Raw genomic sequence first — 25239 nt, 5'->3', positions numbered from 1 at the left:
TTGTGGGCTAAGTCCTATCAGGCACCTGTAGAAATTAAGAAGTCTCAGATGCCTGTACTGGGAGCAGAGGTGGTTTTCATGAGCGTTCATCTTCCTCTGCGACATATGGAGCCTTTCCTTCTTCAACAAGTCAGCATAAACCAGTCTAAAATGTAGGTCATCGGGGCGCCTGGGTGGTGCAGTCGTTAAGCGTCTGCCTTCGGCTCAGGGCGTGATCCCAGCGTTCTGGGATCCAGCCCCACGTCAGGCTCCTCCGCTGGGAGCCTGCTTCTTCCTCTCCCACTCCCCCTGCTTGTGTTCCCTCTCTCGCTGGCTGTGTCTGTCAAATAAATAAATAAAATCTTTAAAAAAAATAAATAAAAATAAAATGTAGGTCATCGTAGCTAATTAGGTGGAACTATTTAAAATTGTTTATTTTCCCCCTTTTAAAATGATTTTAGGGGCGCCTGGGTGGCATAGCGGTTAAGCGTCTGCCTTCGGCTCAGGGCGTGATCCCGGCGTTGTGGGATCGAGCCCCACATCAGGCTCCTCTGCTATGAGCCTGCTTCTTCCTCTCCCACTCCCCCTGCTTATGTTCCCTCTCTCGCTGGCTGTCTCTATCTCTGTTGAATAAATAAATAAATTTAAAAAATAAAATAAAATAAAATGATTTTAACTTAGTCTGAAGATCGTAAGGTGAGCAATGGTCAAATTAGTTTTAGGGTAGATCTATTTTCCTGTACACTTAAAAATAATTAAGTTTCAGAGCTGGAAGAGACCCGGAAGTTGTCTCGACCAGTTGCCTCCACATTCTGATCAGCGTGTCTGGTTGTATCTGAATCACCTAGCAAGCTTTTATAAAACTTTTTATCTTGAAAAAATTTTCAATTTACAAACAGTTGCAAGCATAATGCAGTGAACCGCATTGTACTCTTCATCTAGATTCGCCAGTTAACATTTTGTTTCATTTGCATGCACGTTTTCTCTCTCTCGCAGGTGTGTATGCATATTGTTGCTGTAGTTGATGATGAACTGTTTGATACTTAGTCATGGACATCATGACCCTTTAACCCCAAATACTTCAGCACGTATCTCCTACAAACAAGGGCATTCACTTGTATAACCACAGTACAGTTACCAAATTCAGGAGATGCAACATTAATACAGTACTGGAATCTAATACAAAATCTGTGTTCGGATTTTACCAATTTCCCCAATAATGTCCTTTAGAGCAATTTTTTTTTCCTGGTCCAGGATCCAGTCCAGGATCAGACACAATTTAGAACAATTCCTCAGCCCTTCTTAGTCTTTCATGACTAGGAACCGCAAACATGGACGTCCCTGGGTGGGACCAAACCAACAATGTTTCAGTGAACAGCTGAACCCACTAAGCGATTGCCACAAAGACCTGCGACATTGATGGTATTGAAGAATGTAGACCAGTCATTTTATAGACTGTCCCTCAGTTTGAGTTTGTCTGCTATTTCGTCATGATTAGACTCAGGCCCTGTAATTTTAGCAGGAACGCCACAGGAGTGACATCATATCCTTCCTTCACGTTGTAAGGCACATGATGTCAGTTTGTTGCGCTCATAGATGATTGCTTGCTTGGTCATGTTGGTGCCTGCTGGGTTGGTAAGCTTTTTAATAATAGTCTTCCTGGGCTTTACCCTCTAAGGTGCTCCCTTGGCAAGTCTGGGGTGGGACTTAGTTACTCTTAAGCTCCCATGTAATTCCAAAACAAAGCCAGTTTGAGAACCACTGATCTAAGCCAACTTTCCATCCAGAGCAGGAATCCTTTTCTCTCACCTGAAAGATGAGCCATCTACCCTTTGTTTTAGTTGGTTGTTTGTTTCTCTTGCTAACAACCAGACTTACTTCATGGCAGCCTCTTTTTGGATTCCACTGATTTTTGGTTTCTTATGCTTGGCTGATATCTGTCTTCCTAAACTTTCCATCTGTTGGTCAGGGTTCTGCCTTCCAGAGCACTGCAGAGTGAGTCTAACTCTTCTTCCACATGGACTCAGTTCTCATGTTTCTCCTGTGTCTGCTAAATCTCCTTTTCCAATTTTGGTAGATTTCTGAAACCTATACCATTGTTGCTACAGAGAGCTGTAGCTGAGTAGTTTCTAACTTAGGTATTATCAACAGTGGTCAGGAGTGCAGTTGGGCTGTAATCTAAGCACTGGGAAGTGTTGGTTTAGAATAGTTTCAAAAGGAGAAAGGCCACCGAAACGTTTCTGTATAGTTTTCTGTTGCTTGTAGTTTATGCATATGTTAGATAGATAGGCATAAATATACAATGCATAAATATAATGGATTTACACATTTAATGGGGTCTCCATATGTAAAGGGTATTGGGATCTTTTTTCTTAGAGGTACTGACAGCAAGGAGAAGTGAAAGTGAGTCTCAAGATGGGCAGGAACGGAGAGTTTGTGCGAAGACTTTAGGGAAAATTGGGGTGTTTGATCTTAGTCTCCTTTCTCAGTTCAAATACATAGCAATATGATTCTGGGAACTCTTGAGGTGTGATGCGCACCTGTGGTGTGATTTGGAAGGTGTGAAAGAGGATTCTGGGTCCCGAGGAGTCTGTACTCTCCTTGGAGTCCCTCCCTTTCTTGTGGGTCCCTGAATCAACACTCAGTGACTTCCTGCCCTGATAGTTGTCATGTTCAAAGGGGAGCTGGTAGGAAGAGATTGTGATGGCCTGTGTTCAGTAGTCGAGAGATGGGGTCACCACAGACTTCAACTCAAGAGTATTGTAATTACCAGACCATGTCTGGCAAGACTGAAGCACGAGAAAGGTGCTTTTTACAGTGTGAATTTGAGTATAACATTGTGCAGAGACGTGGTTAGGCCATTTTTAGCAGAGTCAGGAAATTTGCCTGGTAGTGATCAAGACCGTGCTTTCAGTAAGGCAGCTTCATGGTAGCTGCCTTAGTTCTAGCAAACACCACCAACAAACTAAGATTTTTCTTTTCTTTTCTTCCTCCTGCTGGATAGCTTAGAGTTTTACAGTTCTTCAGGCCCTAATGGCATACTTTTTACAAAATCGAGGACAGATTATTCTGGTCGTTGGGAGACAACCTGGATATAAAAGAGACAGCAGTGTCTGCCTCAGAGTAAACAAGTTTTTCTGGATTGGGGTTTTAGTAAGAATAAGCTGGCTTTCTTGGCCCTGCTGTCATGGTAATCTTGAGATGTAAAAGCCTGAGAATCCTCTTAAAACTTCCTTGGGTTGCCACGCTGCCCTGGGACCACTGTAAAGAAAGCCCCTGTGTGTTTTGTTGATGAAGCTGCCTTTCATGGCGAGAACATGAAGTGACAGCTCGAACTAAGTTGGCTCAGGGAGAGTTGATGCTCAATTGGAGATGGGCATTCCAAATGGGTGTCTTAAGTGGTTGGTTTGGCACAGGGAACCCCAAAGATTTGCTTTCTGCCTAGAGTCTCCCCTTCCCTCCAGCCTTCTAGGTAGACATGGAATCCCCGCCTTGGGCCCAGTTGTATCCCAGGAGGCCGTTGCTAACCGGCTGTGTCCTGTGGCCCGCGAAGGCTGTCTGCACTTCAGCTGCTCATCTCCTCGAGCTGTGTTTGAGCGCAGCGCTGCTTCCTCTGTTTATCTGTGTGCATTTATCTTTGCATGTGGCTCCTGCTACCACGCTTTCTGTCCTTATTTCGTTGAACAGTTTTTCTTTGCTATCACTCTGGCCTTTGGGGGCCTTGCTCCCAGCAGCTCTGGATCTTTCTGGTACACTTGGTGTAGCTGGAAAAAAATGATGCAGTCAAATGCCAGATCAAAAGCAGATGGAATTGCATGCGTGTTTGGGTAACTCCTGGTCTGTTACTTTTAATGTAATGAATAGAATTAAAGCAGTTGTGGAAACATTTCATTTTTACCTTTTGATCACTGAAAGGTGCACAATATTGACTTGACGGACACACCACCTCATCAGCTTTGTTTCCCTAAAGTGGCAGAAGCCTCCCAGATAAATTTAGGAATCTCAAAGTCTTGTGGGAGAACTATTTTCATTAGTGCATCTAAAAAAGGAGAGGTCATGGAAATTACTTTATTTCTGCTCTGATTATACATCATCAGTAGTAGTAAAAGAAAGAGCACAATTGGAATGATTCACATTTTGCTTCTGATGGTGGATGAAGCACAGACTTCTCCTGTCTCATCCCAGGTTCTACCTTTAGTTTGAAACAAAATTGGCATTAAAGGACCCTGGGGTTGTGAATTTGAACTGATGGTCATGTTACAACTTTGAATATTTTGCACCTCTCACAAAACATTCCCGCGTCTGACTCTCTCCTACATAACCACGCTTCCCTGTACTGTAGACTGTGCACGCGCTGGTTGGTGCCGGCTCCTGGAGTGGGCACAGGCTGACAGCAGGGTCCCGTGTTCCTCTGTGACGGAGCTCAAGCGCCTCCCTCCCCTGGAAATGGCTATTGGCTGAGAACTCGAGAGTGGTTTTTGGTGCTCTGCTCTGTTACTTTGATTGTTGGCTGGTTGATTTGCATGCAAGAAGCTATATGCAGATGACAGACTCTTTCAAAACAGCTTGTCTGTAAGGCAGGGGACTGTCACCAAAGCCAGAATCAGAACTACAGGGTTGACTGATTATCCATTGTAAAACCAGTTGAAATTTAAAATGAGTCAATGGCAGCGATATTATTGGCCTCTGCCCAGGGCCCGCCCCGTTCCCTGGTTCACTGTCCTTGCAGTCGGTAGACACTTCCTTCATGGCACACAGGAGACGATAAATCTGAGGGGATCACAGCCCCCTCTGGCAGCGGCTGATTGGAGCGGCCGGCCTCGTTTGTTGGGGAGTATGTCTTCATTCTGATCGACTTCTAGTAGTCCCCAAATATTGCTGCTATTTTCCTCATTTAAATTTCAGTGGTTTTCTGTGTGATCGTCCCGGTCGTAGGCCAGTCTGCCAGTGACCCTGCTGACGGGATCTGCTTGTCCACTCTTTAGAACAACGACAACGAGACGGCCCTGCACTGCGCCGCGCAGTACGGCCACACGGAGGTGGTGAAGGTCCTCTTAGAGGAGCTGACAGACCCCACCATGCGCAACAACAAATTCGAGACCCCTCTGGACCTGGCCGCGCTATACGGGAGGCTGGAGGTGGTGAAGATGCTGCTCAACGCCCACCCCAACCTCCTGAGCTGCAACACTAAGAAGCACACGCCCCTGCACCTGGCGGCGCGGAACGGCCACAAAGCCGTGGTGCGGGTCCTGCTGGACGCTGGCATGGACAGCAACTACCAGGTAGCGGGGCAGACTCCCCCCGCCCCCGGGCTCCGGGGGCCGAGTCGCGGTGGGAGAGGCACAGGTACCATGCTGCTGGGCTGTGTTCTCATCTAGCACGTGTCACTTCCCGTGTCAGACGCTTCCATCCATTGACTCATTTTCATGTGAAGCTTCAGAGACAGACTTCTCGAGTCTGTTACTAGTTTTCTTTTATTCTTTTTTTTTTCCCCTTTTCAGGGGCAATACAAAGTCATTATGCCCTGAAAAGATGTGCTTGTGGGCTCTCTCTCAAAATTAGAAAAACTTCATTATCTTCCTATACAGGCATTCCCACTGCCACCATTTGCCACCTGCAAAGTCCCATCAACTTAGGAGACTTGGCATTTCCCTGTGTAGTTAGCTTTGTGCATTCCGATGAGTGATTGTTCCTTAGGTTTTGCTTTGACCAAACCACCAAACCACATGTGAAGTTAAGGTGGTGGTGTTTTGTTTTGTTTTGTTTTTACCCTTGTAGTTTTCTTCTCATTATTCCTTCCTCCCGGGAAGGGGGAGTCTTGAAGAGTTTCACCAGTAGGTGGCTCCGAGAGTTGCTGCGCAGTTATTCCTGTGTGGCCTGATGGTGGCACTTCAAACACACTTCACGTCTGGGCCACGATTATGGCTCCGGAATCCAGACAAGAAAAGTGGGAAAGATAATGACAGAGGACTTTGTGTGGTTGATTTTATTTTCCTGCCCCTTCTTGTCTATATCCCGTTTGTCGTGTGGAGCCACGCCAAACCTGGGTCACTGTTCTGATGACATGCTGCTCTGCGCTCTCGTTTGCCTTCCAGACGGAGAAGGGCAGTGCTTTGCATGAGGCTGCTCTGTTTGGCAAGACTGATGTGGTGCAAATCCTGCTGGCTGCAGGTGAGAGGTCGGCAGCGCTCTCGTTTTCACGGCATGCCAGGGGTGGGCTTGTTTCTCCCTAGCCTCCCCGGAGGGGGATTTTTGCTGGCTGCACTTGAACCCAATGTATGTATGTCTCCAATGGTTGATTGCAAGTGTACGAATTGTTCTTGAAGAGCTGGATTAAGTGGCTTTGGATGAAAAATATTGGTCTTGCTACTGGGAGCATTAGGAGTCCTGGAATTTGACCCTCTTTGAGGCTGACTTGCAACTGCTCACTCCCCCCTGGTCCACCTGGTGTGCCTTTCTAGGAATTGATGTCAACATAAAAGATAACCGTGGCCTGACTGCCCTAGACACTGTCCGGGAACTGCCTTCTCAAAAGAGCCAGCAGATAGCAGCGCTTATCGAAGGTACCCGTTCATCTGCCTGTCGGGGTGACCAGGGGCACACTGGCCAGACCAAGGCATTTGTATTTGGTGCAGCTTTTTTTGTCTTTCCACATAGATCACATGACTGGAAAAAGAAGTGCAAAAGAGGCCGATAAAACCCCCACGTCCCAGGGAACTCTCATCTCCAATATGGACTCCATATCCCAGAAGTCTCAGGGTAAGGTGGCCTTTCTCTGCCAACGAAGGGGCTCTTGGCTTGAAGAGTTGAATGGTCTTTGGTAGACTAGAAAGGGCTTCATTTAAATAATAACTTCACGGGGTTGGGAGTACTTAATAAGTTCATATTCACATTTATTGTTTTCCAGCTAGCATTTGAACTTTTATTGGACATAGCTTAGGCCTTTGACTTTGGATCTCTTCTTTCCTACTTTATCTTATTCTCTACTCTTACAGTTGGCTCTGTGAGGTCTGTTCTGGGCTGTGTTGTAGGTGGGATGATCTCAGGATAAATTCAAATCTCAAGGAAACCTTTTCCTAACACACGCTATCCTGCTTGGAGCATAGTTGGCCCTCAGTCAATATTGAGTGAATATCACCAGGTTGGTAGACGTGTATATGGCAGATTTTGGTACTATATCATTTGGCCAACAAATGGGGTCTGGGCACTAGCTTGGGCAGTCCAGCCTCCCCATCATTAGCCACGATCCACCCTTTCAGATTTATTGAGCAGCCTTTTGGGTCCTAGGTATGATGAATGGGAAAGACAGACTACTGACTGATGCTTTCCCTCAGATACAAAGCTAGTAAAGAAGGCCAGAGGAACAGAACAAAGCCAGACACTGAGGTGGGAAAGGGATTTTTCAGACGGGTGTGGAGGTATAAGGTTAAAGGGCACTCGGCCTCTTTTTCACTGTGGAGTCCTTGTCTGCCCCCACCTCCACCATCCCCACTTTTTTTCTTGACCTTATAATCTACTGGTTACGGGATTAGTAGCTCACTGAGCTCTTAGCTTTCAAGGATTTTACAGTTACGGTTTTGACTATTTGCCAGAGACCCAGTGCGCTCTGGTCCACAACAGACTGTAACTTTCCAGAGTCACAAATTTGGACCCGAGGTAGTCTGAGGTTTGTAATTCCCTGCTGAGTTTAACCTTGCACAGTGCCTCTGTGTCAGAAAGGCTTCACCACCCTCTCTTTTGCTTGAGCACATGGAGGTTTCTGCTAAGAATTTAAAGGATTACTGAAGTTTCCAGTTATACTTTGCTACGTTTTATCGTTTAAGTGTATGCTACGATGGCGTTGAGGTTCTTGGGAGTTTATAAAGGTCTTGGAAGGTATCCCTCGTAGGTGTCAAGGGTTTGCCATATCGAATTAGAGAAAAATCTCTTTAAGTCTCAGGGTATAAAGAGCAACTGAAACTCTATTTATTCCTGTCTGTGGAGCAAAGCAGTTATTTTATTTTCCTGCTGTCTGTTTGTCAAGTTCAGGTTGATGAGGGGCTTTGGATACGGTGGTTGGAAATCCGAGATTGTGCTCCCCGTCCATTGACTCTTGCTCTCTAACCTGTTCAGGTGACGTGGAGAAAGCAGTGACTGAACTAATCATTGATTTTGACACAAACACTGAAGAGGAGGGTCCCTACGAGGCGCTGTACAATGCCGTCTCCTGCCATTCATTGGATAGCATGGCCAGTGGGCGATCATCTGACCGAGACTGCACGAACAAGGAGGCCGAGGCAGCAGGAGTCAAGGCTGCTGGAGTGAGGCCTGTATGTGGCCTGGGGCCCTCGACAAGCTGGGGCTGTGCTGTCAGCCTGTGCCTCAGCGGGGCGCTGGGAGAGGGAGTGTGCCCCTAGTGCCCGCTCGCTTGCCAGAGGCCTGCAGCCTTCTCCCCTTGTTCTCCTGGCGCTCTGCCACATCTCTGTCTTGCGTAGTGTGTTTAAACTGTAGAGATCCCCTTGAGGTAGAATTTTGGTTTTTCTGATTTCAATATAACATATTTACATCATTCTATTAGTTTTCGGCCTTAGAGCAAACTGAAACATTTTATTTCCATTTAGCCTCATGTGGCTTCTGTCTTTGGGGTCTTTGCTTTATATTGTTGGTTTTCTCTCTGGAGAGCAGTTCCACAGTGAAAGAGCTCACTGAAGTAAGTTCTTGTCTGCCCTGAGTGCGTTCTCACCTTCATTTGCCCTCAGAGCGTAATCCATGTGGCTCTGGACAGAGTCTGCATTCAGCAGGGTTGTAGCAAGGCTTAATCAGGTATCACATGTGTTAGTATGTGGCATTCATTTCTTCCTCAAGGTCCACCTTCCCATCTTACTGCTTTTTTCTCCAATACTTGCTTCTGCTTCAGTCTTGTCCGTTGTTCTCAAGACTTTTTACTCCCTTTTTCTCCCTCAGGGTTTTACTCTGAGCTTAAGCCTGAATCAGTGGTCCCACTGACCTTCCTTCCTACATTGCCAGCACAGTAAGTTGAGGTTTTGAGCACCGCACTTGTATTGAACTTGCCATTGCTCCAACAGAATCCTAGTGACCCCAGCTTGAGGCAGATTTTCAGGTATATATTATTTCTTCCTGTTGAAGAGGCCAGACTTTCCCTTTTGGTCTGAATCTGCTTTATGACCATTTAGATGAACCTTTGGCCGCTAGGTGATCCTTGGGTTTTTCAGATGTGCTCTGGCAATGGCTTGATGTTTCTTAGTGTTCTTTTTTGTTGGGCTCCGTGCCTGGTCCTAGAAGAGTGCCAGCATTTCTGTATGAATTTTGGAAAGGCCCACCAGTCTTGTGGTAGCCCACTGGAGTAGGCATTATCAAGGACTGGTAAAACTCCTTGTGGGTGGTGGAGGCACATGCATGTGCCAAGGACCCCTAGCATGGTGCTTCTGTAGACAGAGCTGGTTGGTTTCACTTTCGCCTTAGCGTCAGTGAAGCCAGCAAACCCACCTGTGGAGGAAGGCTTTGCTTTGTGGTACTTACAGGTGATGGCCATTAGAGGGAGCTGGAGGCTTTACAAGAAGAACACAGGGTTCCTGAAGGAAGCTCTGAATAACCAAGTTCCTGTGGGCTTAGCCACTGATTTATAGTCTCTTTGTTCTGTCCCACTCCGGGAATCTGTCCTCTGGTGGTCTTGCTAAATAAAAACTGATGCATCTTGGGGTGCATGCTTTGCCATTTTTACTTGAGTATGTGATGGCTGTGCTACCTTCCTGGCCCTTGGTAATTAACTGTGGCCAAGGGACTGTTTGTTGTACGTCTTACAAATGCAGTGGATGGTGAGTATAAATCAGCTCTGCACTTCCAGGCCCCTGGGCCGACGTTCTCACATTTGGGAAAAAAGAGGCTCCTGCTTTTCTCTCCAGTGTCCCCAGTGATCACTTCTTGCATAAGAGGTGTTCATATTGTTCTTTCTAGGCTCCTTTAGTCTTGCTTCTGGGATGGGTCCTTTTTGTCATTGTTGTGTTTCATTTTGTTTTTTCTCAGCTATTTTTGTCCCGAGGTTGGATAACTGGTGTGGATGATGGGCCTGCTCCCTTTGCTGTTCCCTTCCTTATGAGGTACCACTTAAAGGAACCAAGCTTGTTTCTGCACTTCTGGAGTAAGATGGCTAGGGAAAGTGGAACTTAGTGGGAAATGTGATCTCAGCTTTGTTTGGCTTGAAAAGATGAACATGTTTTGACGTTGTTGCCGTTGGGCGTCTATCTGGTTCCCGGGACTATAGGAATGACTGATTTATCAAGATAGAATCCTGAGGGGTGAAGCATATTTGAACAGAGATCCTGGATGCCAAATGCTAACTGACTGCTACCTGACCCTGTCCGCTCCTGGGACATGGGAGACATCTTGCAGACTTCTCTGAGGCTCTTTCATGATTCAGCATGTGCCTCCACCCTGACTTTTATAAACATTCCTGTTCTAGCAACACAGTGAACTAACCGACAAGCCAGGGAATGAGCCTACAAGCCAATTCCTGGGTCAGGTTCCCACTCCCTTCCCTGTAGGAACATGATTATGAAGCATGATTAGGACTTTGGACGGTAAACAATGCTGACCGTCCGGCAGGTACAGTGGCAAACCTTTCTCCAGCCTTCTGCCCCTGAAGGTTGTATGTATTCCTGAAATTGTCCACCTCACTTGACCTCACTAATCCCTGCTTCAGGGTGTTTCTTGCTCTAGGGCAAAGATATGGCCCACAGATAGCTGCCCATTTTTGTGAATAAAGTTTTATTGGAACACAGCTACGTGTACATATTTTCCCTGGCTACAATGTACTGCAGTGGCGGAGTTGACCACAAAGCCTGAAATATTTACTCTGTGACCCTTTAAGAAAGAGCTCGCCAGCCCTTGCTCCAGGGCAGACAGCTGACAAATATTCCTTTTTTAAATGGGCTGAGATGAAAGGTTTTCGTATGTGAAATAGGAATAGTAATCATTGAAGGAGGTGACCAAGAACTGGATAGAGACCGGTTCTGAGCCTTGGCCAATAAATGGGGGTAGCGTTAAAGTTTGAGCAGGAATTGATGTTTTCGTCCTTGATCACTTTCCTCATTACTTCCTTAATAAGGTGGGTTGTTAGAACTCTGACAAATGGGTTCTTTTGATTTACTGCTTCCTCTTTTTCACATAGTCTGGAAGTTGAGCCACTGGCTTTTTTAGGCTAGAGTTTTATTATGGGTATTATGAAGGACATTCTCTGATAAGGCAGTTCTGTGGTTTCAGTGCTGTTATTTCTCACTGTGGTCTAGAATATGAAAGAAGTGTTTATAATCTCTGCTACAAACATCAAAAAGCGAAGAGCATGCTGACTGAATTTTATGTATGTGGGGGGGGGGATATGTGCAGATACTGAGCCATCTGTTTAGATACTGATCCTTGAGTTTAGTCTCTCAGGGGAGTTCTTTACATTATTCTTTTTCATTTCCAGGGGCTAAGATAAGAACAGACATTAGATACTAGAAAAAAGAGATAGTGAAATACTTTTTTCTCTTCTACAGAGAGAACGTCCACCGCCTCCAGCAAAGCCACCACCCGATGAAGAGGAGGAAGACCGCATAGATAAGAAGTATTTTCCCTTGACAGCTTCTGAGGTAGAGGGTTGAGGGTTTATTGCCATCCCTGAAATATGATTTTTTGGAAAGTACATCGATGTGTGCTTAAAGACTTTGCTTTCTCATTTTCTTATTGCCTCTTTGGATTAGCAAGTTTTGTGTACATCAGTAATCTGGAAGAAGACCTTTCCAACCCACTCAGAAGTACTAAGCAAAGAATTTTAATGGAGCTGTCTGGCAGAGTCAATTACTGATCTGCATTGCACACTGAAAGTAACCCACGCACATTTCTCCTGGCTCCAGTGGCCAAACAACAGTTTGACTTTTTGCTTTTTTTTGTACCTGTGTCATCTTTTGATACAAAACGTAGAGTATGCCTCTAATAACTGTTCTATAGACTATGTCATGTTAGCGAGCTTGGCGATTCTGCGCCAACCGTCTGATTTCTGTTTTCACATTTTTCTTCTCCATTTCACATGAAGAATCCACCAGGACAAACATGGAAAATGTCATGAAGACTCAATTAGAAGAGAAATAGGAGTCATGGGGGTGGCAGAAATCAAAGGTTATTTGAGAAGACTCGTCCATCTTTTTAGAGAAGAATTATTATCATGGGGCAAAGAGTTCAGTCTTCCTTCTTGGTTATATGAAGAAAATCATATTTTCCATGATCTTTCATTTTCAGAATGCTCCTTTAATACTTCCCACTGTGCAGAGAATGTTTATTCAGTATTTTCAAAATATTACATAATTTCATTATTTTGTTGCTCATTCAGTGGCCTATTGTTCTTTAATTTAAAAATCATCTGATATAAACTAATCAACTAAGTCTCATTACTTTATCCCTATAAGTCAGAGTTAATTTTTTTACTATTTTGCCACAGACCATCCAGTGAGACAGGTTCTTTTACTTAGTATAAACACGTGGAACCAGAAAGATGGCTTTCGTTTAACAAAATATAAACACAAGGACGCCCTTTTAAGAATGTAAAAGTCAGTGTTGGAAATGGGGGAAGGTGTTTATGCTAGGTACAAATTCTGTCTCTATTTTTTGTATGCCTTAATTACAAAATAATTATTATTCATGTTTCAACTAAGGGGTCTCTAGAATTACAGCCTCTAAGGTGATAATACATTGCTAGCAGATAGAAGTGTATGTAGCAGATCCCTGTATGTTTTTATACAGAGATTTGCTTCATTTCTCCCTTTTTACCAGGAGAAACCTGGTACTATGGAGCCTATTCAACTGGGGCTAGGTCTCTATAAATGCCTTACGCCACCTCTTTAACAAGGACTTGGATTAAAGTTCCTAATGCCCAAGGATAAGTGCAAGGCTCTTAAAGAAATATTAGATAATGAGGACTTTCTGTTCTCCCAAGGCTTTTCAGAGAATATGATTTGTCAATAACAGTATCAAGAGAAGGGCACCTGGGGGGGCTCAGTCGGCTAAGTGTCTGTCTTTAGCTCAGGTCATGATCTCCAGTCCTGGGATCTAGCCCCAGGTCGTTGGGCTTCCTGCTCAGTGGGGAGTCTCCCTCTGCCCCCCTCCCCCACCACATGCACGCACATGCGCGCTCTCTCTCTCAAGTAAATAAAATCTTAAAAAAAAAAACAACCAACGGTATCAAGAGAGAGGGGAAGAAATCTACATATTACTCTTCTGGATGGGAGACTGAGATACTTCTAGGACTTGCTTCTGAACATCTGGAATTCTGGGTCAGTTGGGCCACTGCAGTCAGAAGTTGGAAGACCCATGAGAACCCCAGCTTTGCGTACTTAGTGATTTTAAGTACATAAATACAGAAGTGAAGTGGTCTGTGCCATTATCCTTTCAATGATCAAGGCAGATTCTATTTGCTGTAGTTTGAATGAATAGGTCTTCTCCAAAAGTGGATTTTTTTTTTTTTGGACTCTAGTCTTCCCTATTTTGATTTCTTACACTCCCAAAGCTTTACTACCCTAACCCTCATATCCTAGGAAGCACTGGCTCATCATAATTTAAACTTTTATATTTGGCAGGCCATCTGCTTCAGTGTTTGTGTCCTATTCCCTAGGCTTGTCGTTGTCAGATGACTCATAGAAGCCTTTAAGGGAAGCTGAGTATAGCTGGCTCCAGGAGAGCTTATCAGATTAACGACCAGGTCATGAAACTGGCTTAAAGAAATTAAACACATACGTATGTGTGTGCACACACGCTATTGAGATGTTTTTGCCCCGCCAAATGGGCTGCCAGCTGCGTCGGACTCCCATGGTCTTCTGTGTGTTCAGATGTGTTAAACGTTCACGGGAAGGTGCAGCTGCTGTGGTATCTCTTCCAGAAAACTGCACGTACCCCAACCGGTCATTCTGTTGGTCACAGTTAGGTGCTGACTGGTAGTAGCTTCTCTCTGCAGCGGAAATGTTCCTTTCCACGTAACAGAGAATATGGCTTTTTGGCTTTGATTTATTGCCGGCTGTAGAAGAAAGGGGAGGAAAAGAGCAAGGAATAATCTAGTAAAGAGCAGAATGCTTTCTGTTGAAAATCACTTATTGCCATATTCACTGTGACAGGGCTTCTTGAGTGGGAGTTAGGAGGGCTCAAAGCAAAGCAGTCTGTTGCTTTATTATGAGATTTTAATCCCGTAGCTGGCGGGAGCCAGGACTGAGAGGAAAAGATCACCCTAGAAGTTGTCTGGATGTGAGCAGGGGACTCTCGCTAGAGAATCTGAAGGAGGGAAAGAGTTCCAAATTGGATGGGAAGTCCTTTTTCCCAGAAAGAAAAAAAAAAAAAAATGAGACCATTTTGGTCCAGAATCAGGGGAAGTGAATTTTATGGCCCTGGCTCTGCTGGTTGCTCTCTGTGTAACCTTGGGCAAGTCCCTAGACCTGTCTGGGAACTCGGTTTGGGCATCTGCAAAATGAAAGAGCTGGAGCCAGGTGCTCTCTAGCTGTGATTGGAGTGGTCCGGCTCTAGCATTTGCTGGCGCTGTGCTCCTTGTTGTTGTACTCAAGAGCCAGGCCCAGAGTGACCGGAGGTCCAGTGGGCCTGATTTTCCAGGTGGAAGTCATCAGCTGTCCTGCTCAAGAAGAAAGGATATTATAGGCCGGGTATCCAGACTGTCAACTACCTTTCAGAGAAGCATGCCTGGGGCTATATGAGGGCCCTTGCTGTGTGCAGAACACTCACAGAATCAGATTTCCAGAGCTCTGGCTAAGTGATAGCTATGGGTGTGTAAACCTACAGAACACAAATTCCTGTCTGTAAAGCCTGTGGTATTAAGTTGACACTGTATGAACTGCTTAATGGTCCCTCTTTGTTCCCTTAATTGTGTTCCTACGAAGAGGCGAAAGGAGTAAGTAATACAGGCAAATGGCTCGCTGTAATGAAATAGCTTTTAGCTTCCAGGTGGCTTTCAGTAAAGTGGAGATTCCTGCTGTGCCTAGCAGAATTTCAGAAAGAGACTGTCATTCTGCCTTTAGAGTGGCAGCCTTGTTACCAAACAGGAGCGGCAGCCTCTCATTTAGTGGGGGGCTGCTCGCTAGAATCCTTGTTGTCTCATTAGGCTGTAACATAGTGAGCTGTGTCTCCGAGAAGCGAAGCCCTGATGAATCACAAACCTGATTTATTTCCAGTGAGCTGTGGGGCATGTCTGAAGGAGGAGGTTTCTGCATGTTCCAAGGAATCACATTTGTTAGGGTACCGTTATTTGTTAGGTGGACTTGGGAATTCCTCTGAACCGCTCTGTTTGTAATGTATCACTTCTCCTAGCCAAACTGCTCGAGAAGAGATTTCGTGCTTTGGCTCACTCTCCTAATAGCTGGTACATGATTATTCTTAATTTGCCTATGAAACGCATTGGATTCTTAGGACAGATGAGCCAGAATGATCCTCTAAATCAGGGATCTCCATTCTCTCTCTCAGTGTGTCTGTGGCACTAATTATGGTGTTTCCGGCCTGGTTTGAGGAGGAGGCTTGACCAGCTTGGTACCATGACTAGCTGTGGCCACGAGGCCTTCGGCTGCCTAGACCTAGTGGGTAGGTAATAGAAGCCAGCTCTGGTCCAGTTATTCCATCGGAGACACTTGGCTGCCTGGATCAGGGATTTCTCCATAGGTAGGGCTGCTTTTTTTCCCCCACTGAAATTCATACTGCCTAGCCATTTGACTCCTTTCAGAATAGAGATCGGTGGAAGTAATTTAAACTTGTATTACCATAAATGTAGTAGGAAGCTGGCTTTTGAGAGAAACTTCTTTGTAACCCTCAGGACCTGTGAAGAAAGGCTCACAAAAATAGAGAAGGATGCATGGAGCACTTCGTTTCGGGGAAATGTCAGTCATTCAGGGTCAGTCAGAAGTCATTTGATTCCCTTTTGAGAAGGTGCGAAGGATTCCAGCCTTGGGGTAGTATGTGTGCATATTAGGGAAGAATTGTGGAGAAAGAAGGCCTTTGTGAGGCACGCTAGCTAAAAACCGCTTGGAAGCTACTCTCCGCTGAAAAGAGACCATGCAGAACACTGTGATGATGGGAGAGGTAAGGCCAGGTAGGATCTTGGATTTTATTAATGGCTTTTTGATGGATAAAATGAAGTAAGAAAAGGGGAGTTTTTTAATCAAAGGCCATTGAGATCCGAGGCACAGGTGCATATCCAGAAAAGCAGTTGTGGTTCCACGTGACACTTGAGCTGTTTACCTTCTCTCCCCACCCGCTTTCCTCTCTGGTGAAAAAGGAGCCAATAATCTTGAATTTGTTCTGCGTAACCTGTCCTGGTATTAGCCACCCACACGAGAAGTTCTGTGGTGTTTTCTCTCTTAGGTCTTGGCCGTGAGACCCTGGATTCAGGGAAGTGCAGCCAGGGAAGAGGATGAACACCCTTACGAGCTGTTGTTAACAGCAGAAACAAAGAAACTGGGATCCATGGACGGGGATGGAAAACCAAAAGGTATCCCCCACCCCCACCCTGCTCCCAGGAGAAACAGCTGCAAAAGGATTTTTAAAGTTTGTGATCCGGGGCGGGAAGTAGAGAGTGGTGTTCCTTGGGATGGGGAAGTTGGGTGTCATAGCAGTTGGGGGTGGTGGGTGTATTACGACCTTTCATTTTCAATGCCCTGTGTTAGCGTTGGCTTGCCCTCCTTCAGCACGTGAAGCAAGGAGGTGGTTTGGTCAGACCAGGTGATGGCTGTGGAAGGAGAGACGGCCCGTGGCGTGACTTGAGATTGATTTGGGGTCTCAAGTCAGAAACCCTCAAGTTAATGCTGTGGAAAAACAAGCCCAACAAGTCAGTCCCTTGGGGTTCAGGCTGACGGCACATGCTCTGCTTTGAGTCCTGACCTCAGAGTGAGACACTCCTGGGGAGGGGCCCGTGATTGGCTGCCACCCGGTAACTAGAGTGCTCTGTCGCCTTGGCCTACTTTCATTGCCTCTGCAAAATTCAGTTTCCTCTGTGAGGGAGTGAGTGCTGCAGGACCCAGAGCCAGGCCGACGACAGAGGTGAGCGTGCTGCCGGAGGATGTGTGACAGCCTCTGCGCCGAAAACAACAAGGGGCAGTGCAGTTCCCACTGCACTTGGAAGGAACTGCCGGGCCTCTCCCTGCTCTTTGTAGCTTTCTGGTACTAGGTCCTTCATGGGGCACGATTGGCGCCTCCTTTCAATCCTGACAGTCACAGTTCCGGTAAGAATGGGGGTGCGATGGTTTCTTTCCAACACCCTTTGCTGGGCCTGTCAGAGGGTAGGGGGGTGGCAAAGAGAACATATACGTATGTGTCTGACATTGTAGACCTTATTTTTAATTGTCCTGTTTAAAAGGTTTCTCTTCCAGCACGCAGACACTTTGTGGTCGTTTTTATAGTAGTTGTTTTGTTTGGTTTTTTTTTATGGTTTCCCTTTGGAGCTTCCTAAAAAAAGTTACAATTCAAATATAGTAAAATTTACCCTTTTTGTGTTCAGTTCTGTGAGTTCCGACAAATAGTTATATAACTGCCACCCCAGTCGCGGTAGGAATGGTTTTGTCACACCAAAAGCTCTCTCGCGTCCGTCCGTAATCAGGCCTACATTCTTCCCTCACCTCTGGTAACCATTGCTTTTGTGTCAGTCCCTATAATTTTGCCTTTTCCAGAATGTTCTATAAATGGGAATCATACGATATGTACCCTTTGAGTCGGTTGCCCTGCACTTAGCGTAATTCACTGAAGATTCCTCCGTGTTGTCCTGTGAATCAGTAATTTGTTACTTTTCATTGCCAAGTAGTATTCCATTGTACGGGTGTACCAGTTAGCCATTCTCTAGTTGAGGGGTGTTTGGGTCACTTATAGTTCTTGGCAATTACAAATAAAACTATAAACGTTTGCAGGTTTTTGTGTGAACATTAGTTTCATTTCTTTTGAGAAAACACTAGGAATGGGATTGCTGGGTCCTGGGTAAATATATGCCACACTTTGTAAGAAACTGCCAAACCATTTTCCAGAGTGGTTATACCATTTTGCTTTTCCATCAGAGTTACAGTTGCTGTGTATCCTCCCCAGCACTTAATATTGTCAGGTTTTTAAAATTGTAGTCCTTCCAGTAGGTGTGTAGTGATAGTTCATTGTGGATTTAATTTGTATTCCCGTAATGATTCATGATGTGAACATCTATTAATTGATTATTTGCCATCCGGATAGCTAATGAGGTGTCTGTTCAACTCTTTTACTCATTTTAAAAAATTGGGTTGCTGTGTTCTTATTATTGGGTTGTGAGGATTCTTTGTATATTTTGGACACTATTTATCAGATATGTAATTTTCTCCTAGTCTGCAGCTTGTCTCTTTATTCCCTTAACAGTATCTTTTGAACAGCAGAGGTTCTTAATTTTGATGACAATGTATCTTTTCTTTTCATTTCTTTTTTTATGGATAAGGTCACAAATATTTTTTCTTACATTTTCTTCTAGAAATTTTGTAGGTTTAGGTATCCACTTAGGTCTGCGACCCATTTTGAGGTAATTTTTTTTATTATGCTGTGAGATATATAGGTAGAGATTCATTTTTTTGCATGTGGATATCCAGTTGTTTCAGCATGATTTGTCAAGAACCATCCTTTTCTTGCCTTTGTCACTTTGTTATTCTTTTTCAGAATTGTTTTAGATACTCTTTCCGTACAGAAATTTAGAATGAGCCGGTTGATTTCTACAAAAAGTCCTGCTGGATTTTTATTGGGATTGTGTTGAATCTGTATAGCAATTTGGGGAGCTCTCTAAACTGTATTGAATCTTCTAATCATGCTGGTACGTTTTTAATTAAAATATTTAGAGAGTGGAGTAGAGCACCAGTGCATTCTCTAGTTGTTTAATAATAAATCATACTGAAATTAACCCTTAAAGAGCAAGTACTTAGTGCTCTGTTTGAAAGTGATTCTTAGGGAATAATTTTTAGCATCAAGTAGGAAGGAGATTATAATTCTTTCTCTCTTTCAAAGGCTTGATCTGGACCCACTGTAAGATAGCTGGCTCAACCTTTGGAAAGAAGAAAACGAGAAAGTCAGACAGACTTCATAAATGGGGCTGGTTTCTTTGGCTGCAAAGCACAGGAATTTTCTGCCCTCAAGTCAGGAGATCTCCAGGTTAAGGACGGAACTGCCACAGGGGACTTAAGGCCTCATGTCTCCTCCTCCTTCGCTTTGGTTCCTTCCAGCTCAGCAGTACTGGGCTAACTGTTACAGAGTAGGTGGTGCAGGAAGCAGATTTAATTGGACCACAGCATGTGGGGTGTGCCGTCCTCCAGGCAAGCTGCTTGGATCACTCAAAGAGCTTTCAGACAAAGGAGTTGAGACATTAAAGATGAAAATGGGCTCTGCCAGTTTCTCTGTCGCCTGGAAGGAACGCCTGCTAGAGTTGGTAAATGTGAGACAAGTTAGCAGATGATATTACGGATTAGTACACAGTCAGTCTTTTCTGCTTTTCCACTAATGTCATTATCTTAGGCAGCTTTTATTAATTAATTCATCAGTTCTCAAAAGGCCATGTTAATGAGACTACCAGAGCTTTCAGCCCTCCTTACTACAGTTCATGAACCTATGGCAGGAGAGGTGGGATGGGAGATTATTTAAATTACATTTTCAAAGTACATTTGTATTAGCTCCCAGGGAAAAGGAAATTCAACTAATACAGAAGTGAATACAAGTAAAATGGTCCAGTCTTCTCACCTCTCTGGTACTCACAGTTGCCGGAAGGGACGTAATTTGAAAGTGTAGTGTCTGCTTCAGGCCGTTTGCTATCTTTATTTTTTTAAAAAGTGACTATGTGAGATCGTTTTGTTTGTTTTTAACAACCTTAAATGGGGTCGTATTTCACCAGTGTTTTGCACACTTGTTTTTTTAATTACCTTATCTATAGATCATGGGTACAATTTTGTTTTAAGTTCTTAAAGATCTACCTTATTCTTTTTGAACGTTTGTCTCTAGTAGGTGGGTGTTTACATTGCCTCTGGTATTTCTCTGTGATAATTGAAGCTGCTGGGGACATTCTGTACACATATTCTTACATGCTTACAAAAGTATTTCTTAAAAGACACTGATAGAAAGTAGAATTAGCCAGTCAGAGTGCAGGTGCATGTCTCGATCTAACTGGTAAAGCCGAATTGCCCTCCGTTGTTGGTTAATGAGCACACGCTTTCCCATTCCTTCACCAACATGGGGTATTAGCACTCTTGAATGTTTCTCACCGTGATAAGCCAAAGAAGTGTCTTTCGTAATTAGCCTTCGCCTGATCTAGTGAAATTGAGCATCTTGGTCATTAGTGTTAGATGGTCTATGAGGTGCCTATCTTTTTTCTCCCTATTTTTCTACTTAGAAATTAATTAATAGTAGTGGAAACACTTCATGTAAATACTGATAATATTGGGCCAAAGTGATACTCAGAGGAAAGTTTATATCTTTAAATTTATTTGTTATAAAACAAAGACTGGGGTACCTGAGTGGTTCAGTTGATGAAGTGTCTGACTCGTGATCTCAGCTCAGGTCTTGATCTCAGGGTCGTGAGTTCAAGCCCTGTGTTGGGCTCTATGCCCCCACTTAAATAAATAAATAGACTAAAACTTAAGCAAGAGAAAGTAGCAGCGAGGAATTAATGAAGATAAAAGCAGATAGTATACTTCACATACTTTATGGTATGCATGTTACACCTCAGTAAGGAAAAAAATATGAAAAGTGGAAATAATGAAGTGAAAAAAAAAGGCAATAGACATGACCATTACAATGAAAACTTGTTTGTTTTTTAAAGATCTCTGATAATTCTGATCAAGGAAGGAGGAAAGAGCACAACATGTAGGAATAACATAAAGTACACATATAAGCACAAATTTAGAGACTTTAAAAATTAATAATAAGGGTTTATAGAAATAAATTTTTGCGGTTAGAGTTGCTGCCGTCTGCTGGATGAATTGTCTGGGATACTTACTGGTCCATCACAATGACTGGTAGCATGGGGTTTCCAGTGGCATTTAGTGCTTGGTGACTAAGCATCTTGCACTATGTATGACAATGCTGCAGTTGCTGGATTGCCATTTATGTCAGTAGATATAACAAAAACTGACAGAAGTAGAAAGCAATCCATGAAGTAGAAAACTCATCCCTCCAGAAAGGTACTAGGCCCAGATGGTTTTATGGTAGTTTTATCCAACTAGGTATTCCTCTGTTATTTAAATGATTTCCAACACAGAAGTCTCCTAATATCGTTATTCAGGGCTAGCATAACAAGCAATGAGAACAGTGTTTCCAGTTTCACATAGCATAGTCATTTATTTCTCTTTAGTATTTAACTCTTTGCCCACTGGACATTCTGGACATACTCTTCAGAGAAACAATGGACAACTTCCCAGGTTTGATAGCAAATGGGAAAGTCGCCAAGAGCTCTAAAAATCATTGTTCTCTGTGGTGCTTTTCTGCAGCATCCACTAGTAGTGCTTAGGTCCAGGTGACGTGGTTACTTAGCTGAGGACAGTGATGAATAATTATCCGAAGACAGTGGTACACGTGGACTATTTGGCACATAGCTACATTCTAAGGTTTTTTAGAAGCAAGTCAGTATTCCTGAGAGCCATGCATTTAGATCTGAGTGAAGTTTATGCATGAGCAGGAAGACCTAATCCTCTTGGAGGGGAGGAAAGCGTTAGCTTCTCCCTCTACTCCCGCATCCGGAGCGCTGCCAATTCCTGAGCCTTTAGGGAATTCTGTAGTGTAACCCTTGGCTTTTCCCTTTGCCAGCTTGGTATTCTCAGATGTGCCTCCATGGGCAGTCCCACTTTCACATTTGGTTTCGTAAGACTTCAGGAAGAAGACCAGATAGGTTAGGTACCTGTGTTCAATCCACCATCTTTACCTGGAAGACCAGGCCAGCTTCTCATGATCAATTCCAAGGAGTAAGTTTGGATGCTTTTCCCAAAGGCAAAAAAAAAAAAAAAAAAGTAAATGAGACAGTTTAATATTTAAGCCTTACCTTCAGCAGCTTCCTCTTCTCTCACCTACTTGTATCAGAGGAGCTCCTGCCAAAAGTCCTACTGTATAACTGTCTTGCTCCAATCAATTTATATTTCTGAGTTGGAATAGTTTGTTTTTCTTTCCATTGTGGAACAAGTCCAAGCCTTGTGAACTATACATCTATATTTTCTCTCACGAAATGTATTGACAGCCATGTATATACATATGTATATGTGAGACATGTAAAATACATAAAAGGGCAGAATATGTTAAAATTCTGTAAAGTGGTATAACGTAATTTTGCAGTTCAAAAGAGGGATAAATTATGTTAGTGCAGGAGATCAGGGACGGCTTTGTGAAGGAAGTAGCATTTGAGTTAAACCCAAAAGCAGAGAATTCTACTTGCTAGGCAGAAGTTAGGAGGAAGGAGAGGGCATTTCAGGCAGAGGGAGTGGCATAAACAACAATAAGGTGTTGGGAGATGATAGAGCTCATGTTTGTAAGTAATCCGGTTTGGCTGGAACAAAGAACTGGTTGTGGAGTATGGGATCTCAAATGTCAGTCATTATTCCAGACAGCGCAGTGTTGTTGAAGCTTTTTGAGTGAGATGGTAGGATAGAAGCCATGCTTTAAATATGTATAATTGTGGAATCTTAGATTGCAGTTGGGAGAGACTAGAATCAAGAATACTTTGAAGTCAAGAGACTTCAAGGAATCTCTTAAAGGAAATTAGGGTCCAAACTAGAGGTATAGGAGGAAGTGATAGGAAGGGAGGGTATGGATGGTAGAGGTATTGAGGAGCTGGAATTAACAGGACCTTACAATCAAATGTGGAAGAATCAAGAAGAGAGGGTATTATGGATGATTCTGAGGTTTTGAGCCTGGGAAAATATTATGCAACTAACAAATAGGGGATTGAGGAAGGACACATTTGAAGGAAGATGTTAAGTTCAGTTTTGAATATGTTAAGTTTGAGGCGTTTCAGGTACTAGGAGGTAAAGATACTCATAAACACTTAGAAATGTGTGTCTAGTGTTCAAGAGAGAGAGATTAGAGGGGCGCCTGGGTGGCACAGCGGTTAAGCGCCTGCCTTCGGCTCAGGGCGTGATCCCAGCGTTCTGGGATCGAGCCCCACATCAGGCTCCTCCACTATGAGCCTGCTTCTTCCTCTCCCACTCCCCCTGCTTGTATTCCCTCTCTCGCTGGCTATCTCTGTTAAATAAATAAATAAAATCTAAAAAAAAAAAAAAGAGAGAGAGAGATTAGAAATGCAGATTCATGGATCATCCAAGTTGAGTTGATGGGTAACATAAAAGATTAATCATTGGTGAGGGAAAAACTAGACAGATTGAGGAAGTCAAGAATACAACCTATATTTAGAAGCACGAGGGTAAAGAAACATAGGAAAATAATCAGGATAATGCAGTGCCATTGAAGCCGAGGCTGACTGTGACGGAACCCCAAAATAACTGTTGTTTAAACAAGATACAAGTCCAGAAGTAAGGAGTTCAGGGCTAGCATAGCCATTCATGATGATCAAGGAACCAGTCTCTTTCTGCCATCTCATGGTTCAAGATGACTGTTCAAGTTCACGCTGTCAGCACAGGAAGAAGAAAGGGGAGAAAGGAGGGCACTTTAAAGATAGTTTTCAAAATATTGCTTTCACGTATAACCTATTGGCCAGAATTTGGTCATGTGACTATACCTAACTACAAAGAAGCTGAGAAGTGTAGTCCAAATGTAGGTGACTGTGAGCCAATCTAAAAAAAATCCTATGACCAAGAAGAAGGGGAGAGTGGGTCCCGGGGATAACCGGTAAACTGTGTCAGATGATACAGAAAGCGCTAGACAAAGGAAGACTAGAAGAAGGGGTCAGCAGTTAGAAGGCCACTGATAAATTCGAGACTGGGGAGAGACTTCTCTGAGGTAGGTGGGAAGAGATTAAGTTATCCCCAAGTTTTGACACGGCACTGAGAGTAGTTAAGAGGTTTGTCTGATCTGAGTCTTCTCAGGAAATTGGTGTGATTATATCCGAGAGTACAGGCGCTGTGGGAAAGATGACAGTCTGAAAAGGGTGGGAGAAATGAGGAATCCATCTACGGTGATAGCGCAGTTGTCAAGAGATGAGTAAAAGGGTGGCTGGGCCTGGTGGTCCACTTGGATTCTTGCTCTCCCACGTATTGGCTGGTGACTGTAACCTCTTTAAGCCTGACTTTCTACATGTAAAGTAGGGATACATATTCTTATCTCATGGTTGTTGTGAATAATAAAAAAAAAAAAATGCTTAACAGGGTGTCCAGCGTAGAATAAGTAGTACCAAACACAGTGTAGCTGTTGGAAGCCAGCTGGGTTAAGTAAACTGGTAGAGGACTCAGTCAGTTGTTTCGTGAGTAGTCAGCGGGGCTCAACATTCCAGCAACTGGAGAAGAGAGCAAATGGCTGTGAATACCCAGTGTTGGAACTGGCAGAAGATCAAGGGAAACAGAGATGTCAAGTGTGCTATTAAATTTGGCACGGTTAAGTGTCATGGCTGGTAGGAAAGTGATCCAAGCAGAGCTGGTATACAGAATGGGGAAATTTTGGGGGCCAGAGGTCCAACAACAGGGAGTGAACAGATTCTCCAAGAGGAGTTTAAGGAAATGGGGGAGCTGTAAGGTAGTCAGGACCAAGTCAAGGTAGAACAGTCCTGAGTCCCAACGCTGGGCTATACCTGTGGGAGCTGCAGTTGGTGGAGATGGGTCCTAACCTGAAGATTCTCCCCCGTGCTGCTACACGTCACCCCGTACTAAACTTGCAAGACTACTGGACCTTCCCCGCCAGTGGAGTTTTATTCTGTCTAGTTTGCAGAACCACTTAGGAGAAACCAGGCTCCTTTTGCAGAGTCGGGAGAAAGGAAACCAGCCTCTGTGTGCAGTGTTAGCATGAAGAGCAGTTCGGAAATGGTTGTAAATGAAGAATGATGATAATGATAGCAGCTACCGTTTAATGAATGCTTCTCAGGGGCGGCCATGTGCTGAGTCCATCTACGCTGATTAGGTCATTGTGTATCTCATGACAAATCTTCCGGGTGGGGGCTATTTTTATCGCCGTGTAGTAGATGAGGAAGAAGTTTGGTGTTAGAGCTGGGTCTTAAGCCCTAGTCTGGCTGAATCCAAAGCCTGTTTAGCCATGAGGTTAAACCATTTTTATCCAGGGCCCTGCTACTCTTCATGTTCTTAACACCCTAGAACTGGAAGATTCATCTAT

At 44.1% G+C, this 25239-nt stretch overlaps 1 protein-coding gene across 4 annotated transcripts in view; it reads left to right on the top strand.

Annotated features, from left to right (window-relative positions):
* ANKS1A (ankyrin repeat and sterile alpha motif domain containing 1A) overlaps positions 1-25239 on the top strand; it is a 177570-nt gene that overhangs the window by 76545 nt on the left and 75786 nt on the right. For all 4 annotated transcript variants that reach the window (XM_040644733.1, XM_040644734.1, XM_040644732.1 and 1 more), the window contains 7 exons: positions 4965-5261; positions 6075-6150; positions 6441-6542; positions 6637-6738; positions 8092-8288; positions 11514-11606; positions 16360-16486. In XM_040644733.1, the coding sequence (XP_040500667.1) occupies positions 4965-5261; positions 6075-6150; positions 6441-6542; positions 6637-6738; positions 8092-8288; positions 11514-11606; positions 16360-16486 (994 nt within the window). The remainder of the gene's footprint in view (positions 1-4964; positions 5262-6074; positions 6151-6440; positions 6543-6636; positions 6739-8091; positions 8289-11513; positions 11607-16359; positions 16487-25239) is intronic.

The sequence above is a fragment of the Ursus maritimus genome, unplaced genomic scaffold (genome assembly GCF_017311325.1).
Source record: "Ursus maritimus isolate PB19 unplaced genomic scaffold, ASM1731132v1 scaffold_30, whole genome shotgun sequence".
Taxonomy (NCBI): Eukaryota; Metazoa; Chordata; class Mammalia; order Carnivora; family Ursidae; genus Ursus; species Ursus maritimus.
The sequence above is the reverse complement of the archived record's forward strand: the minus strand, read 5'-3'. Positions and strand labels throughout refer to the sequence as shown.